This window comes from Brassica napus, chromosome C9, assembly GCF_020379485.1.
Source record: "Brassica napus cultivar Da-Ae chromosome C9, Da-Ae, whole genome shotgun sequence".
Lineage (NCBI taxonomy): Eukaryota > Viridiplantae > Streptophyta > Magnoliopsida > Brassicales > Brassicaceae > Brassica > Brassica napus.
The window spans coordinates 50,787,400-50,806,072 of record NC_063452.1 but is presented as its reverse complement, the minus strand read 5'-3'; the positions used below and the strand labels follow the sequence as shown (position 1 = coordinate 50,806,072).

Sequence of the window (18,673 nt, the reverse complement as noted above, 5' to 3'; positions counted from 1 at the left end):
TCTGGATAAATCCGTTCTACCTGATATCCTGATTTGACCGTATATTTCCTATTTTTTTTGAAGTGCCATCCATCTCTATCTGCCCTCTGAGTTCTGCTCAGTGGTATGCTTTCTATAAGTTTTGCATCCTGTGGATCCACCAAAAAACGAATTGTCTGTGAATTCCAAGTACGTGAGGTAGAGTCAATGAGAGACTCCACTGTAAGGTCCGGATATAAATTGTGTTGATTTTTATTTGCTAGTCTCGGACGAGTGGTTGGGAGCCATGGATCATTCCATACAGATATGGAAGAACCTGATCTCACCCTTTTGATTAGTCGTTTGCTTACCAGACATCTAGCAGAGATGATACTCCGCCAGCCATATGACGGAGAACATGATCGAATCGGTTCCAGAGGTGAAGCATTCCTGTAATACCGACTTTTGAAAACTCGAGAGAATAATGTGTTTGGCTTCTCTATTAGGCGCCATAACTGTTTACCAAGCATCGCTGTGTTGAAATCAGTGTTGTCCTTAAACCCCAAACCTCCTTCATCTTTCTCCATACATACTTTGTCCCATGATTCTCAGTGCATGCCTCTTGTACTTCCACCTGAACTCCACCAGAATTGTGATACCGCACTCGTCAGTTTTTCACGGTTGCCTTAGGTAAACGATAGCACGACATCTTATGATTTGGTAATGCCGTGATCACTGATTTAATGATCACTTCCTTTCCTCCTTTTGTGAAAAACTTGAAAGTCCACCCATTGACTCTATTATTTAATTGTTCCTGAACAAAGGTAAAAACTTGGATCTTTGAACCCCCCCCCCCATATTTTCTGGTAAACCAAGGTAAGATCTCATTCCTCCAAGATTCTGGATGCCCAAAATATCCCTTAATTCTTGTCTTACAGATTCTTCAATCTTATGTCCAAATTGAATTGATGACTTTTCAAAATTTATTAGCTGCCCTAAAACTGTCTCATATTCCTTTAAAATCCTAAGAATGGTTTGACACTCTTCCTTTTGAGCTTTACAAAAAAATAGGCTATCATCCGCAAAAAGCAAATGAGATATCGATGGACAAGCTCTAGCAATCTTCATTCCCGTTAGTTGTTGCCCCCTCTCTGCCCTTTTTATATTTGCAATTAGGATCTCCTTGACGTAAGCCCCTATGTGGAATAATGAGGCCACGTGGTTGACCATTTATAAGAATCCGATATTGAACCGACGATATACATTCCATCATCAATTTAATCCAATGGATGTCAAAACCCATTTTCTGTAGTAGGGCCTTGATAAAGTGTCATTCCACTCTATCATATGCTTTGCTCATATCCGTTTTAATAGCCATATACTTTCCCTGACATGCTTTATTTGTTCGCAATCCGTGGAACATTTCCTGGGCGATAAGAATATTATCAGAAATCAACCTTCCTGCCACGAATGCCGATTGAGTTCCAGATATGAGTGAGGGAAGATAGATTCTCAATCGCTGACACAACACCTTGGAAATAATCTTATAACCTACATTACAAAGACTGATTGACCTCAATTCCGTCATTCTTGTAGGTCTTTCCGTTTTTAGAATCATACAGATATTAGTGATATTTAATCTTGCATCCATTTCTCCCGAAACCAAGAAATTATTCACCATCTCTACCAAATCATTCTTAATAATATGCCAGGAGTGTTGGAAAAAAAGAGCAGTCATGCCATCCGGTCCTGGCGCTTTCTCTGGATGCATCATAAACAAAGCCTCTTTGACTTCCTCCTCCGTCGCTAGTCTCAACAAACGTTGATTCATATGGGGAGTGATACCCGGTGTAACCTCTGCCAGAAAGCTATCGAATTCCGATGGGGAAGTGGTACTAAATAGATTTTCAAAATAGTCGATTGCTACCTTTTCCACACCAGTATCCTCTGTAATCCAATTCCCATCAGTATCATGTAATCCAACAATTTTGTTGCGAACCCTTCGTTGCTTGGTTAAAGCATGATAAAATTTCGTGTTAAGATCCCCAGAGGAATACCACATGTTCCTACTTTTCTGGTGCCAATACTCTTCTTCATCCTTATATGCATCTTGTAATTTCCTAGACACCTCAAAAATATTCTCCTGAGACCTGGTATTATCTGTTTGTACCTCTTCAAGTGCTTGTTGTAGCTCATTTATTTTTTCTTTTCCATAAGGTGGATTATTTTTCCGCCATTTAGCAATTTCATGACGACAATTACTAATTTTTGCCACTATACTCTCAGTTCTCCCTTCTACTCTTCCATCGCTATGATCTAGCCAACCCATTGTAATTGATTCCATAAATCCTTCATGTCCAATCTATCTCTTATCAAACCGAAATTGTCCTTTCCTCCTGGGAATTTTATCTTCTAAATAAGTCACCACCGGTCGATGATCGGAAGCCACCATTCGTAGATACTCTGTAAAAGAACATGGGAATAGAGTATGTCACTCTTCATTTGCTAAAGCGCGATCTAGTCGACATTTAACCAGCACTGCCCCTTTCCCTTTTCCTCTTCTGCCTTGCCATGACATTTTATTTCCCCGTGCCGGAAATTCTAGTAAACCACTATTTCTTATCATGTTATTAAAAGGAATAAACGGGTTTGCACTCCTGATTGACCCTCCTTCTTTTTCTTGATTACCAGTAATTTCATTAAGGTCACCAATGATGAACCAGGGTTCGGATCGCGATAGTCCATATCTAGTTAAGCTCTCCCACACTTGTTCTCTCATCTTTTGAACTGGATCTACATATACAAAAGTAAGATAAACCGTTTTGCCAAGAACCTCTGCTTCCACATCAATCATTCGGTTACTAGAATATAATACCTTAACCTGATATTCATTATTGTAAAAAAGCGCTAATCCCCCACTTCTCCCAACTGGATCTACTGTGACCAGATTATCATAACCAATATGAGATTGAAAGTTTTGAACAAACTCAAAATCTTGCTTTGTTTCTGCTAAAAACAAAAAATCTGGTTTATGTTTATGCCTTATCTCCTTCAAATAGCTTATGGTCCACTTACTTCTCATTCTTCGACAATTCCAACTTAACACTTTCATTTAAAAATATTGTTTTTTAATTTGCTCCGAAAAGCCGAATTGCCGGGTGTAATGATACCCTATTACCATAACCCACCTATTATTCTTTCTCCGGGGCATTAACCAATTTATAAAAGAACACAATGCCACTACTCGTTTAAAACTCCCATGTTTGCCGCTTTCTTTATTCACGTAGAATGCATGGATTAGAGCTACTTGTACAGAAAATAATAACCATCCCTTTGAGCTATCAACATAGAAGATAAGATTATGTTCCATACGTAAAGCTTACATAACCTCCACTCCAAGGAATCCCATATTCCAACAAAAACCTTGAAAGATATGTCAATCTCTGTACCCAAACATGGATTAACGCTGTGTTGTAACTTTAACATACACTCAATAAAAATGTAAATGTTTTCTATATGGCTCCAATGCCCCATAAAAATAAGAGAAAATGACTAGAATAACACTAAAAAAGTTTTTGTCACAAATATAGCCTATAAGAATAAAAATGACCAAAATAGCACTTAATGTTTTATCAAAAGAGATAAATATACACTTATACCCCAATGGTAAATTAATTTAGACATTAGGGTTTAGAGTTAAAGGGTGGAGTTTAGGATTTAGGATTTAGGGTTTAAGGTTTAGGGTTTAGGGTTTAGAGTTTAGGGGTGGGGTCTAAACTCTAGGGTTTAGAGTTAAGGGGTGGGGTTTAGGATTTAGGGTTTAGGATTTAGGGTTTAGGGTTTAGAGTTTAGGTTTTAGGGTTTAGAGTTGGGGAGTGGGATTTTGGGATAAGATTTCAAATTTTGAAAAATAAAAAAAAATTAAATTTTTCAAAAGATAAAAAGATAAAATGCTATTTTTGTCATTTTAGTTTTTGATGACTATTTTTGTAACATAAACTTAGAAAAGTGTTATTTTGGAGATTTGCCCTAAAAATAACCATAGTCAACCCAAAATTGCCAACACGGTCATTTACTATCCAATCTAAATTCAAAAAACGTAAGCTCTCTTTCCCTCCCATGCCACATATCCCTTCGAAAGTTCCTCTGTTACTTGAATTTATACCTTTGTGAAAAAGGAACAGCAGTAATGAAGTTATAGATAAAATGTAGAACTCATCAACGTGCCATATAATCCTCCTTGCATCAGTTCTTGCCAATCTGTGGCTCCTCTTAAGATCCATTGCTATGGTTAACTTTGTTTTCTGTGGTTGGTTTAATGAGTCCAACCAGAGAACTCGTTTCCCTGTTAACAACTCCAAACACCGACTCCAAAAGACCATCCATTGAGCAGTCCAACTTGGGACCCACCCATATATCTTTAAGACGATTCCTAGAGTATGTCTGCAAACCAAGCAGCGACATCCCTGCTTCCACATTTGCCACCCCATGATCTCTGCTTCTCGGCCCCATTCCTTCGTTAAAGAACATCTCTTCCTGTTACTCTTTAGATGATCAGCCAAGCTCCCCCTTCCACCAATAGTACCAATCATATTCCAAATAATATTAGATACGTACCATAGTACTATCATAAACCAAACACTGAAACAAACAGGACCCGGTGCAAGGATACCAATATTCCCAACCATAAAGGATAAAAACCTTAATACCATCATAATGAGATCACTGGGACTCATTAGACCAATTTTGTATAACCATGAGCATTGAACTCCACCCAAGTAATTAATCCTCATAACCCAACATTCCCAGTCTTTTCCTATGCAAACTGTCATTGTCTGTGCATGGTTTAAAGAGGCCAAACACATTTGGAATCGCAATGATGGGAGCAGCTTTATCCTTTGCCCCCACTTTAACATATATATGACCACACCCAATTGTAATGTCCAAACAAAATAAAATCCATACACAAAAGGATATACAAAAAGATATACCCAGTCCTGAAACCGTGAACAAGACTCCAATCCTTATGGAAAACAGGCAACACCAGTAACACCAAACGAAACTAACAGTTTTATTCCACAAGATAGTCTTATCGCAAGGCTTGACAATCGAATCAAGGGTGCTCAGAGAGCTTATTGAAACTTGAACAAAATGCAAACCAGAGACTTGAAACTGCCCATGTGACGATTTCCCCAATCTTCTAAAGTTTTTTTGATCTGATTGCGGAAACGCCAAATCAAAAAAAAAACCTGCTGTCCCGATCTTCCCATAAGGACCCACTTGATGATGCTCCATCCATTTTTGAAAACCCCGAATGATTCCTGGATTCCATAGCCGCAAACCATGATAACCCTAGTTTGTCGCCATCGCAATCGCCAGATTCAAAATTGTGAAATGTTACTTTATTTTATCCCCAGATTTTGATTTTGATCTATTTTTCTACAAACTTGTAGATTTTTCATTGTGTTGTATGCATTTACAAATGTTATTTATAACATTTCTTTAATCATGATCAATCATACTATTATTAATTTTAGGAATCATATGTAAATAATATGATCACTTTGGTGACTACTATATAAACATTAATGATTAATAGGTAAATTTATCCTAATTATATGTTAATATTTCATAACAGGTTTAAATTGTGGTAATATTTCATAACATAAAATTTATATATTATTAAAATACAGCAGAAGCATTTTAAATTATACACCTATTATATATTTAAATATGTAAAATAATGAGTTTCAAAAACTACACGGAACACTCTTAATAATATAATTAATTATTGATTTATCATTTGAATTCTTTCATATAAATCATAATTAGTAATTTTAAAAATTAATTATATGACCATTCTTTTGTTTGCCACCTTTCACTATTTCGAGTTATGATCTTTTATAAATTAATCTAATAATCTTTCAATTATTACCAAAAACAAATATAAATACACACAAGCGCTTATGCATGTTACGTTCATTGGATGCACATATTCACATGAACCGGTGTGACCTTTCATCACACAAATAATGGTCACGGCTTTTTAATTTTCTTCTTGATCACTAAACCAACAAACACTAAACGTTTGACCGCATTAAACAGCATGCATGCATTCATTCAGGCAGGTATGCCAATCCACTTACGCTTCCACAAATTCGTTAAAAAGGATATTTTGTTCCCAAAATTTACAGGCTTTTGTGACGTGATCACAAATGAAAAAAATTATAAAAAAAGAAAAACACACTTTAAAAAGCTCCTTTCATCTAGTAGAAGAAAATTTAGACTAATGAATTCATTGTTTCGTTTAAGATTTGTTGCAAGCCAAACACGAATGACTCTTCTTACAATTTTTTATTAACAATGTTTCATTTGAATATCTTCTAAATATTTTTTTGTCAGCTAATCTTCTAAATATTTAAAACCAGGTAACTATACAGAAGTTTCTTCATCAACGTTTTAAGAATTTGTGAAATATTTACGGTAAAAAACTCATGGACATGGACTATTTATAAATTTTTAAAGCTATATATAAATAGTCACAATTTTTCAGATTATGGGTAGTTATCTTAAAATGGTATTTTTAAAATATTTTTTTAAAATGAGGCATTGTCTTCCATAAACGTTTTGATGGAATTTGAACGTAACTTAGCTCACGTGCCACAAAATCATGTTTATTTTTTTAAACCAAACAGTAAACATGTTATCCTACTCCGTGTTAAAGACTAACTTTTGTAAACTGTCATTGTCTTGTACAATTATTTGATGTTCAAGGGGCAAATGAATACTTGACCTTGTAATAGGAACTCTTTGGTGAGGAATTTTAAATTTGAAGAACCGTTGCATAATCTCATAGGCTGATACATACCTACAATCTAAAAAATAATCCATCTCAGGCACTACATCCGTATTGTTTTCACCATTTTCATCTTTTGCAATAGTTTTTTTTTGTTTTTCTTCAGTATCATTGTTGTTTTTTAACTCCTTTAGTTATATGTTTAAAAATAATGAGGAAAATTAAATTAATATATAAATTTATAAACTCAAATACAGTTAGAAAAATAGATTGTTAATTAATATATTAATTTTTTTATGAAATGCAAGATAACCTTTGTCTTTACTGAATACTTCAGTACTGGATCTTTGATTATACGGATATGTATAAGACAATATTCTTCGTACTCCTGAAGGGAAATGATTGAATTGAACGATTAAAGTCTTGCAATTGTGTATTACGTTTACTGAATGTTTACCCATTTAATTAACAGAAAATATAATATGACTTCCGAAAGAATGGGATTTAAGGAAAAACGTGTTGTATAGACACATTATATAGATAGAATGATTCACAAAACCAATAGATACAACTTTTCATATTAATCTTCATAACTATTAGATGCAGCTTTTGGTGATGAAAATTCTGTATTTTTAAATTAACAGTTGCATCTCTGAAAAATTAAGTTAAGTCAGTTAAATTATATTTATAAAATATTACAAATATAAAAATAATTAATAAAATTGATATAAGTTTATGTGTTTATTAGTTAAAAGATTTTAACTTCTATCTATACTTTTATATATATAGAATGAAAATACATACACACTAGATAATATAGTTTTTAACCAAAGGTTGCTATCATCAGTATGGTTAATCAACAATATTTCCAAGCATCAATAGTTGCAGCATTACATTTGAGAAGTTACAATTCTTCATTTGACTATTGTAATAGATCAGATAAATAATTATAAACACTCGCTTTAGAAACACATTTTAATTAATTGTGAAAGATTACAATAAGAAACTCAATAACATGGAATATATATAGTTTTTCAAAGCTATGCATGAATAGTCACAACTTTTTAGATTATAAATAGTTATTAAATGATATTTTTACAATATTTTTTGAATAGTCACATCTGTTCAATTTAAATGGTCACATCCTTTCAGTTTAAAGATAGTTATCTTGAAAATATACTTACATGAATAGTCACAACTTTTCAATTTTAAAAAAATACTTATATGATTGGTCACAACTTTTCAATAGTTACAACCTTTCAACATAATTGAAATTCACAACTTTTGGAATTAATTGGAATTACTATTATTAGTAGATAAAGTATATGTACTTCTTCAGCTATTTTATTCTGCAGTCAATTGTCCATAAAAATTTAAAATATAATATGTTTGAGATGGAATAACGAGATGATGGATGACCTAACAAAAGTGATTTGTTATATTATGCAATTAAGACCAAAATACATGAAAATATCATGTGGAATGCAAGATCAATAACCAATTCTTCAGAAATAATGAACGATCATCATATGGGATGGGATCCACATGCCAATGTAAACATGTGGAGAAAGACATTAATCGTGAGTGGTTAGAGGCGTTGCAAGTTGTATAAGAGATAATTAGCTATTTTAGTTCTGATCCCAAAGGCAATTTAGAAATTGTTCTTGGTGTGCGACGAAAAAATTATGCTTTTTGGTGAAGTAATTGTAACATTTGAGTTTATGGTATATAATGTTGTATGTTAAAAAGTTTTAAAAAAAAAACTGATTTAACTTTTAGTTATTTATCCATAAAGAATTACAAATTTAATCGTATTTAAGCTGAAAAAATAAAAAAATAATGGTTGATTATAAGTGATTCGTAATACTGTGTAAATGAGGTCAAATCACAATGATAAATCACATGATGATTGTAAAATATGTAATCAAAGTTTTTTGAGCTTTCGAAAATGACTCGCTGGCTACAGCACGAAATGAGATCTACGAGTCGAATAACAGGCGAGAGAAGCTCATTAACAACCCAAACAGCAAGAGACATTAGAGTATCATTATCCAAAATTTCTTAGGGCGGGGTTTTTTGGGGAATATAAGAAACTGTTTTTAATTTTTAACTAAAAAGTTAAAAAATTATTTCTTAATTTTTAACTAAAAAATCAAGAAACTGTTTCTTATATTCCCCTAAGAATCTCAGCCTAAGAAACTCTGAAAAATGATGCTCTTACGGTATAGGTCCAAGTCCAACTACCGTTTTGGAACCACAGGAAAATAAACAAAGCAAAGCAGAACAAAAGGACAATTTAGGTTGACTTGCCTTAGAAAGTCATCTGCCTTTTGAAGGTACATCTAAACGAAAATCCTACTGTGTCATAAAATAAGAATTATTTTCCAACGACATAAATTTCTAGGCTGGGATCATTGGTGTAGTTGTCCCTGTCTTAACAAAGAAAAATCTGCAATGAGCGACATATAAATGAAAACAACCTTCAATATCTTCATTTTTTAAAACACAGCGTTGAATCCATGAAAACAACAGACACAAGGATCACAATTATCAACGATGATTGTATCCAAAGACAAGTGGGGTCAACGTGAAGAAACTAACATTTTCAGACAAAAGAGTGCTTGAAACGCAGTCATATATATTGATTTACAAATAGCGGGAAAATTTATTTTGGGCCGATGTTAGATGGCCCATTAGAACCATAACTTTTTGATCCATAACGAATTTCAGATCCAATAATTTATCACCTATCAGTAATCTGTCGTCACTTTCATCGTCAACGCGAATCAGTCACCGAAGACAGAAGAGAGATGAGGTTGTTCGATCCGTGGCCAGTGTTCTTCAAGAGGGAGTGGAAACGTTGCTGGCCGTTTCTCACCGGATTCGCCGTTACCGGCGTCCTCATCACCAAGCTCACGGCTGGATTCACCGGTAAGTCTTTCAGATCTGACCGATCTTCTATGGAAATAATATAACTAATCCTTAATTAATCTGTGGAATCAAATGGGATATAACCAAGGCTTTCTGTTATGTATCGTGATTGATTGTTGAATCGATGGTTGTGGAAACCCTAATTTTTTTTTTTATTATTTATTTTTGCAGAGGAAGACACCAAGAACTCCAAGTTCGTCCAACAACACAGGCGGTAATGTCTTAAACTTTCGATCAATGATGTTATTATCAAACTGAACTAGCATTTTGTCCTAAATCACTAATCTGATGTTGATTTGTCTGCGTGATCTGTTTCTTGAGCCAATTATGTGTTTTGTCTGATGCATTTTATGAACTATACATAAATCTTCCAGCTTTGTTCAGATTATTTTAAAGGTTGGTTTGCTAAAAACTAACCATTCTCTGCACTTGTTTATGGTTTTTTTTTCAGGTGAACATGAGAAAGGGAAAGTCGGCTTTCAAAACTATTCTAATAACATAGAAGAGAGGATTCTTGATACTGTTCGTCTCTCTTTTCCTTTTTTTTCTACTTTTGTTCTCCCCGTATGTTTGAAGTGGATTTTGATTCCTCCCTTTCTCCCCATACATTTAAATAAATCTTACAGTCCTGAATGATTGAATCCACCAACAATAGATTCTAGCAATAAAAAGAATGATGAGATATGGTTTCCTTAAACACTAGCCATTCTCTGCATTTGTTTCGAACTTGAGGTGATCTACTTGTGTGAAATAAGTGTAGAGGCTGAGAAAGAGAAGGTACTTATGAAAACTATTGCGAATGCTTCAGCTTTCTAACCTATTCCTGTAAACATAGAAGAGACAATTCTAGATACTGTCAATCTCTCTTTATTACCATAAGTAGCGACAGACCTCATTGCAAGAGTTAACTAATCAAGCAACCATAATAGCCTAATAGGAACCATGGCGTTAACTAGTTAGTGACAAAGCTAAGGAACCGACTCCAAGATTTGTGCAATGGTGGTGCTTTGAGGAGACGTACGCAAGAGAGGGAGAAAAGGCTTGAGCTTATTCACCAAACCCCTAAACAAAACCCCCCGCGTGACTTTCAGTGCCGTTTCCACCACGAAATGCCCGTACTCACTTGTCGCCAGACTCACCAAGTTGTCACTTCCGCACTCCAAAAGCTCTGTCACCACCAAAACACCCGTCTCATCCCTCTCCAAAATCTTCTCCACGATGTATCTTCCACCCTCCGTAAATGAGAGCTCGACGTAATGGCCACGGAGGCTAACCCCAATGTTACGCGTGCTATGCAAGCTACAATGTTTAAGCACTTGTTGGACCACAATGTTCCCATATCTACTGTAGCTTAGAAAGCGAGCTTTGGACGCAACTACATCAAAGAGGGCAACACTGCAGTAGAGAAAGGACACGTCCCTTATGATTGCATTGAGCGCGATGCTACCGTATTGGTCACACCCTAGGGGAACCGCGTAGGTGAGAATTTTGTCGCGCATTGCCCTTTTCTTCTCGCGGCTGAAAACTCGCATCCCTTGGATGGCAACGTAGGGCGCGTGCTCGTCCGCCATGACGTTGAAGAAGTTGCGGAAAATAGCGGCGAGGAAGAAGGTGTCGGCGTCGTCTGATTTTCCGAGGAGTTTCTGTAGGTGGATGGAGCCGTTCTTGTTTCTTGCGATCTTCAAGAAGTAGTGATCGTATTTTGACGTCAGCAACGAGGCCATCCTCTTAAGCTCGCTTTCGTTTAGCTTTGAGATCACTTCTTGAAACAGAGCCGCGTCTTCGTCTTCGCCGCTAGTCATGACGTTGGTCAGGGATCGCAAACACGTCTGAGCTTCTTGAGGAGTCAAGGAGGTGGAACGAAGTGAGTTGAGTAAAGATTGGTTCTTCTCATCAGCAAGATCGGTTTCTCTTGGTGGAGGAGTGGCGGTGGGGGGAGGAGGAGGAGGAGGAGGAACCGTCGGGTTCTCTTGTTTGATGGACAAGGAGAAGGAATCGTCGCTGTTTGCCATTGTATTCGTTAATTCTAAAGTAATTGTTAAAAGATCTGTGGAGTGATCATGCCTATATATATATATAGGAAAGTAAATATATATGCATGGCGACGTCGAGTACTCCTTTTAATCATTATTTTTATGTTTTAATGTTATCTTACAGATTTTTCTACATTTGTTAATTGAACTATATTAAGTCCACTACATTCAGATTTCTTAGAATTTTGTCATACTGCAAGTGGCACCAAATGTTAATTCATGATTTGTTAGCTGGGTCTTTTCTGTAGACTAAGGCCTGTGGAAAAGATGTTGTATGAAGTGAAAATAGCAATTTAAAATGTTAATTCATGTTTTGAATTTTCAGTTGAAATGTAGAAACTGAGAAGGCAAAGCGTCCTTATGGAAACTGATGTGAGTGCTTCAGCTTTCAATCCTGTTGTTATAACATAATGAGAGAATACTATTGATCTCTCAATTAGCCTATTAGCTTATAACTAGCATTTGTCCTAATCCTAATTCTCAATGCCTAATGTTTGCTTTGTCTGCATGATCTGATTCTTGAGCTGTCTTGGTCATGTATATGTGTTTTGCCTGATGCATTTATGAACCATACATGAATTTTCCATATTATCTAAACTTTATATATACATACAGGTCTACTAAACAGTCATGATTGTTTATATAAATACCAACCATTCTCTGCACTTGTTTTTGTGCATGATTGTTTTCAGGTGATCTACTGATGTAGAAGCTGAGAAAGAGAATTTTCTTCTCAGTGTTATCGGCTTTCAAACCTATTGAAACAGTCTAAGTTGTACTTTTGTTGATTCAATCTATGTTTGAAGTGGATTTTATTCATCCCTTTCTGTTGCTGTTCCCATACATTTAAATAATGCTCAACAGTCCGGAATGACTGAATCCACCAGAAGCTTTTTGGTTCCTGGCTTCACATTCCTGGTTTAATTGAGCACATAGAAGAGACAATTCTAGATACTGTCGACCGTTCTTTACCATCATTAGTGGCAAAACTCGTTACAATACTTAACTAAGCTACCATACAATCAGCATATATCATAGTAGTAGGAACCATGGCATTTACTAGTTTAATTTGTGAGAAAGCTAATTAAGGTACCGACTCCAATATCTCTGCAATGGTGATGCTTTGATGAGACCTACGCAATAGAGGGAGAAGAGGCTTGAGCTTATTCACTAAACCCCTAAACAAATCTTCCCGCGTGACTTTCAGTGCCGTGACCACCACGAAATTCCCGTACACACTCCTCGCCAGCCTCAACAACTTGTCCCTTTCGCACTCCAAAAGCTCTGCCACCACCAAAACCCCTGTCTCCTCCCTCTCCAGAAGCTTTTCCGCTATGTATCTTCCACCATGCGTAAATGAAAGCTCAACGTAATGGCCACGGAGGCTAAGCGCAATGTCACACGTGCAACGCAAGTTATTCAGGTTAAGCACGTGTTGGACCACAAAGTTCCCGTAAGCATCGTAGCTTAGCAAGAGAGCGTTGAAAGCGACTACACCGAGGAGGCGGTTTCTGCAGTGTGCAAAGTCATCGTCGCTTATGATTGCTCTGAGCTTGATGCTGCCGTATCGGTCACGCGCCAGGGGAATCGCGTGGTGGAGAATTTGGTCGTACATTTGCATTTTATTCCTCTGGTTGAAAACTCGCATCCCGTGAATCGCAGCGTAGGACGCTTCCTTATCGGTCATGACGTGGAAGAAGTGGCGCAAGATAGGGCCGAGGAAGAAGCTGTCGGCGTCGTCTGATTTTCCGAAGAGCGTTCGTAGGCGGATGGAGCCGATCCTGTTTCTTGCGATCTCCAAGAAGTAGTGATCGAAGTTTGAATTCAGCAAATAGGCCATCCACCAAAGCTCGCTTCCGGTGAGTTTCGAGATCACTTCTTGAAACAGAGCCACGTCTTCTTCTTCGCTGCTAGTCATTATGTTGAAGAGAGGTTGCAAACGAGTCTCCATTTCTTGTTCAGTTAAGTAGGTGGGGCGAAGTGAGTTGATTAAAGATTGCTTCCTCTCATCTGTAAGATTTGTTTCTCTTGGTGGATGACTGGCGGTGGGAGTTTCACGTGGAGGAGGAGGACGAGGAGGAGGAACCGTCGGGTTCTCTTGTTCGATGGACTTCGAAAAGGAATCGTCGCCTTCTGCCATTGTATTCGTTAATTCTAAAGTAATTGTTAAAAGATACGTACGTGGAGTGGTAATGCCTATCTATTTATAGGAAAGTAAATATATATATATATATGCATAGCGACGTCGAGTACACGTTTTGGGTTTCTTAAATACACTTTAATGAATAGTTGTTAAGAATGTTAGCTAAGAAGCTTAATTAAGAATCACCTAATTTTTGAGCTACAATGGTAGAGTCCTCGTCCATGATGGGTTTGCATCATTCTTCACTCGAAGAAGACGAAAATCAACGGAGGAGACGCCGTGAGTACTGAGAGAAAACAAGAGATGACGCAGGTGACACAATCAGAACCGAGAGAGTCGTCGATTGTGGTGGATTTAGATCCTTCTTCTGATGGAGAAGACGAGAGTAGACGGGAGTAGACGCCATCAGGACCGAGAGAGTCGTCGATTGCGGTGGATTTCGATCCTTTTTCTGACGGAGAAGACGAGACAATACGGAGGAGAGCAGTGAGGACCGAGAGAGTCGTCGTCCGTGGTGGGTTTCGATTCTTCTTCTCACGGAGAAGACAGAGGAAACGTCAAGTGGACCGACAGAGTTGTGGTCCGTCGTCGGTTTGGATCCTTCGCATCTGACGGAGAAAACAAGAAGACGAGAAGCGGTGAGAAAAGGAAAGAAAGAAAAAAAAAAGAGAAAAAAAGAAAAAAAAAAACATGTGGTGCTAACATGTGGTTTTTTGAACTACACTTAAAATCTGTCACCAAAGTACCCCAAGAAGGATCCATAACAAGCCTTTTATTTTGTTTTGATCTAATTAAATCACCAATTTTAGTTAAGGACCCCATTAAAGACTCGCGATAATCATGGTCTTACATTTGGGGCTGAATTAGAAAATGAATATGATTTCTCTGCATTTGTTAATTCAGATTTACTACAAATTTTTTTTTGTTATATTGTAACTGTCATCAAATGTTAATTCATGATTGGATAGCTGATATTTCTCTTCTAGAGCGTATAGAAAATATGTTGTATGAAGTGAAAATAACAACTTAATAATCTCTCTGCATCTATTACTTGAGCCACATTCCGTAGATGGTATTGCTTGATTTATTATGAGCCATAAAGGAATTTTTCTACTTCATTCAGGTGAAGATAAAAGTGTTTTGATCAAAAACACTAAACATTTTCTGCACTTTTTCATGGTTGTTTTGAAATTTCAGATGAAATGTAGAAGCTGAGAAGGCAAAGCCTCGTTATGGAAACTGCTGTGAGTGCTTCAGCTTTCAATCATCTTCTTATCACATAAATTAATGAGAGAATACTAGATGCTATTGACCTCTGTTTAGTTTCTTCTCTGTGTTTTCTCAACTCTTGAACAGTGCAAGTTCTGTTTTGTGTGACAACTCTTCTTGTACGTTTTATATAAGCATTCAGTTGAATAACTGAATCAGAATTGGATAGTTAAAGAGGAACATGATTAACTGAAAACTTGTTTTGGTCGTCAAACCATAGATTTCAGTAAGCAAGTGAACTGTTTACATCACTAGTGACAAACCTCACTAACCAACCATAAAATCGACAACTTTCAAGCATGCATCGTAGTAAGTACATGAACCAAATCTAAACCCTAAAACAGATAAACATAATTAACTAGTTTGACACAGAACTAACAAACCGACTCAATGATTGCTGCTATAGTAGTGTTTCCACAAGGCCTACGCAAGAGATGGCGAAAAGGCATCAGCTTCTGCACCAAACCCCTAAACAGATCAACCCTATTCATCTCCTGCATGACTCTCAGTGCCTTGATCACCACGAAACTCCCATACTCATTCCTCGCCAGCCTCATCAAACTGCCTCCTTCGCACTCCAAAAGCTCTTCCACCACAAGAACCATCGACTCCTCCGCCTCCAGAAGCTTCTCCACGATGTAGCTTCCACACTTGTCTAACGAGAGCTCAACGCAATAGCCAACGAGACTAACCGCAATGTTATACGTGCAACGCAAGTCATTCAATGTAAGCACGTGTTGAACCACATAGTTCCCATAAGCATCGTAGCTTAGCAAGAGAGCGTTGAGCGCGACAATGTCCAAGAGCTGGTCTCTGTAGAAAGGATGGTCCAAGTCGGTTATTACCTCGTTGAGGGCGATGTAGCCGTGTTTGTCACATGCCACTCGAAGCGCGTGGGGGAGAATGTGCTCGTACATCAACTCTTTCTTCTTGTCGTCAAAAACTTGCATTCCTCGTACCGCCACGTAGGACGCGTACTTATCTGTCATGACGTGGAGGAAGCGGCGCAAGATCGCGAGGAAGAACAACTTGTCCGCGTCGCCTGATTTTCCGATGAGTTTCTGTAGGCGGTGAGAGCCGTTCTTGTTTCTTGCGATCGCCAAGAAGTAGTCGGGATCTGAGGTCAGCAAATACGCCATCTCTTGGAGCTCTCTTCTGGACAACCTTGAGATCATCTCTTTGAACGGAGCAATGTTAACTTCTTCTTTGCTGCTAGTCATGAGGTTGAACAGCGACTGCAAACGAGAGTACTCCAGGTACTGAGGAGTTAAGAATTCCTTAGGGTCGTATCTTGGTTGAGGAATGGTGAAGATGATGCCACGTGGAGGAGGAGGAACTGCCGGAGTCATCATGGGTTCTGTTGCGAAGGTGAAAGGTAGATGTTGTAAAGAACTGAGTAGCGTAGACATTGAGAAGGGATCAGCGTTTGCCATATGCGCTGCTTCTACAGAATGAGATTAATCTTGCGAGTGAAACTAATAATGAGATACGTGGAGAAGGGATTCGTATTTATATAGGACTATAAAGTACTTTTCAGAGTGTTTTTTCGTTATGAATCATATCTTGATTTTCTTCTTATTTCAAATTATATTTATGTAACTCATGATCTCACATCTATACAAACATATTGCTTTCAAATTATATTTATGTAACTCATGATCTCACATCTATACAAACATATTGCTTTCATGAAAGAATATTCTATAAGAAATACATGTATCACTTCTTTCATGCAACTTTTGAGATTGTTACTGCAAGCCAAGATCTTTTTTGAGTTGAGCTAGGGTTGCTTCTATCTCATCAATATTCACTTCTATACTGTTCTTCGTGTCCTTTGAGGAGCTTTCGTTAAAATCAAATCTCTCTCCTTTGCTTGATCCATCGTTGTCTTCATCGTTTATGTTAAGTTCTTTCTCAAGAAACTCCACAAATTCCTCTCCAATTTCCTGAGAGAATGAAAAGGAAACATGAGAATCACCAATAGCCAATAGGAGCCAGTACCGTTCAACAGAGGGAAGATCAAAGCTTTGAGAGACTACGAGTAATCAGTAGTTTGATAGTATTGGGCTTACCGCTAGTTCCTCCCAAAGACTTTTAGGTGTTCCTTGTGAGGAGGAGGACGCACTAGCTTCCCAGTTCTTGAACTCTTCTTCAAGATCTTTAAAGAAATCCCCTATCAAATGCCACACAGAGTGAGCCTCTAAAATGAATAATTAACTAACAATCATACAATCTCCTGTGCTGTGCATAAAACTTTCTAGACGTGCAAGAAAGAAAAAAAAGATGTCACAGGTTGAGTCTACCTATTGTTATTTGAACATCCCTCACGATTTCACCTGCATGATCAAGTGTGATGTGCATAAGATCACAATGACCTCAATCAACCAAACTCCCACCCCAAAAGATGACAACACATAACACTTCTAACCGCAGCTGATAACGCAATCAAACGGTGGCTCGAATTTACATTAAATTTCCAAAAGTTATGCACATTTACACAAACCCTATTTAGCATTACTTACTGATAAAAACTTTCATGAAAACTTCTACACCTATGGCCAAACAAAACAATGCTCATGGCTAAATAAATTGCCAAATGAAGGCAAACCATAGTTTAGCAGTAAAGCTTCATTTGAAAAAGTTTCCCAGACTTAAACAAAGCGGGATCCTTGAAGTAACCAGACTTCATTACAAGTACATGGTGTTATCACAGGATTTAGTTAGGGTTTTATTACCAAGTCCATAGAAATCTTCCTCGACTTGACTGTTGCCTTTTTGGTTTGTTTGACCCGAATAACCAGACGCGGGACGATCTGAGCCGTAGTTACGCCGTGACTCAGAGTTTATCAAAGTGGTGTAGGCATGTTTTATCCTCAGAAACTTCTCCTGCGCATTTGCCTGTACACCAAATAACCACGAGGTCTTTCTTCCATAAACACAGAGACCAGTATTAATGTAAATTGGAGTACAACAACAACTAACACCAACATGTATACACATGGAAAAAACCATACAAAATCACAGGTCCATAACTTTGAATGCATATGCAAGCATCCACACAGAGTTCCAATTCCATAAATTTAACAATGGAACATAAACCATAATAATAATAATAAGTACCTCTTTATTAACATCTGGGTGATACTTGAGAGCAAGTCTACGGTACGCCCTCTTTATATCTTGAGGTGTAGCTGACGGAGACACACCAAGAATCTCGTAAGGAGAGACTCGAGCTTTCGGTACTATGATTCGTTTCCTCCGTCTTTGACCATAACTCCGACGGTCATAAAACGAACCGCCACTAAAACCGCAACTTCTTACAGGAAAACCCAGAAAATTCAACCGATAAAGGAAGGATCTTGGAGGAAGATGAGGAGAAAGGAAGAGACTTTGTGGTGTTGGAGACAGAGTCGAAGAAGATGTTGCATACATACTTCTCTCTGGTTCACTGGATCGAGTTTCCTCCGTTTTGGACAATCGATGCCGGTTTTCGTTTAACCGATCCTTACATTTCCGGTTATATATATCAACCGTGAAATTTAA

The 18,673-nt window shown here is 37.3% G+C and overlaps 5 protein-coding genes across 6 annotated transcripts; 1 reads left to right on the top strand and 4 right to left on the bottom strand.

Annotated features, from left to right (window-relative positions):
- The first annotated feature begins 9,442 nt into the window (after positions 1 to 9,442).
- On the top strand, positions 9,443 to 9,903 carry LOC106366658 (ATP synthase small subunit 6-A, mitochondrial). Its single transcript, XM_013806312.3, has 2 exons — positions 9,443 to 9,685; positions 9,857 to 9,903. Exons 1-2 carry the CDS (start codon positions 9,565 to 9,567, stop codon positions 9,901 to 9,903), a joined length of 168 nt encoding a protein of 55 aa, XP_013661766.1. The 5' UTR covers positions 9,443 to 9,564.
- A 750-nt stretch (positions 9,904 to 10,653) lies between these two features.
- Positions 10,654 to 11,697, bottom strand: LOC106366659 (putative pumilio homolog 20). Its single transcript, XM_013806314.3, has one exon. The coding sequence runs from the start codon at positions 11,695 to 11,697 to the stop codon at positions 10,654 to 10,656; it is 1,044 nt and encodes a 347-aa protein (XP_013661768.2).
- Positions 11,698 to 12,523: 826 nt separating this feature from the next.
- Positions 12,524 to 14,723, bottom strand: LOC106364350 (putative pumilio homolog 20). The gene has a single exon (XM_048768975.1). The coding sequence runs from the start codon at positions 13,856 to 13,858 to the stop codon at positions 12,803 to 12,805; it is 1,056 nt and encodes a 351-aa protein (XP_048624932.1). The 5' UTR covers positions 13,859 to 14,723; the 3' UTR covers positions 12,524 to 12,802.
- Positions 14,724 to 15,304: 581 nt separating this feature from the next.
- On the bottom strand, positions 15,305 to 16,584 carry LOC106364351 (pumilio homolog 18-like). Its single transcript, XM_022710726.2, has one exon. It carries the CDS (start codon positions 16,561 to 16,563, stop codon positions 15,505 to 15,507), a length of 1,059 nt encoding a protein of 352 aa, XP_022566447.1. The 5' UTR covers positions 16,564 to 16,584; the 3' UTR covers positions 15,305 to 15,504.
- Positions 16,585 to 16,745: 161 nt separating this feature from the next.
- Positions 16,746 to 18,602, bottom strand: LOC106366661 (chaperone protein DnaJ). 2 transcript variants are annotated; one of them, XM_013806316.3, is made up of 5 exons: positions 18,251 to 18,602; positions 17,866 to 18,028; positions 17,434 to 17,466; positions 17,203 to 17,303; positions 16,746 to 17,076 (listed from the first exon to the last, which is right to left on the bottom strand). In XM_013806316.3, the coding sequence occupies exons 1-5, from the start codon at positions 18,560 to 18,562 to the stop codon at positions 16,879 to 16,881; spliced, it is 807 nt and encodes a 268-aa protein (XP_013661770.1). In that variant the 5' UTR covers positions 18,563 to 18,602; the 3' UTR covers positions 16,746 to 16,878. The 2 variants fall into 2 exon arrangements, with proteins under 2 accessions (XP_013661770.1, XP_013661771.1); XM_013806317.3 differs by lacking the exon at positions 17,434 to 17,466 and having other exon boundaries at positions 18,251 to 18,592.
- Positions 18,603 to 18,673: the final 71 nt, after the last annotated feature.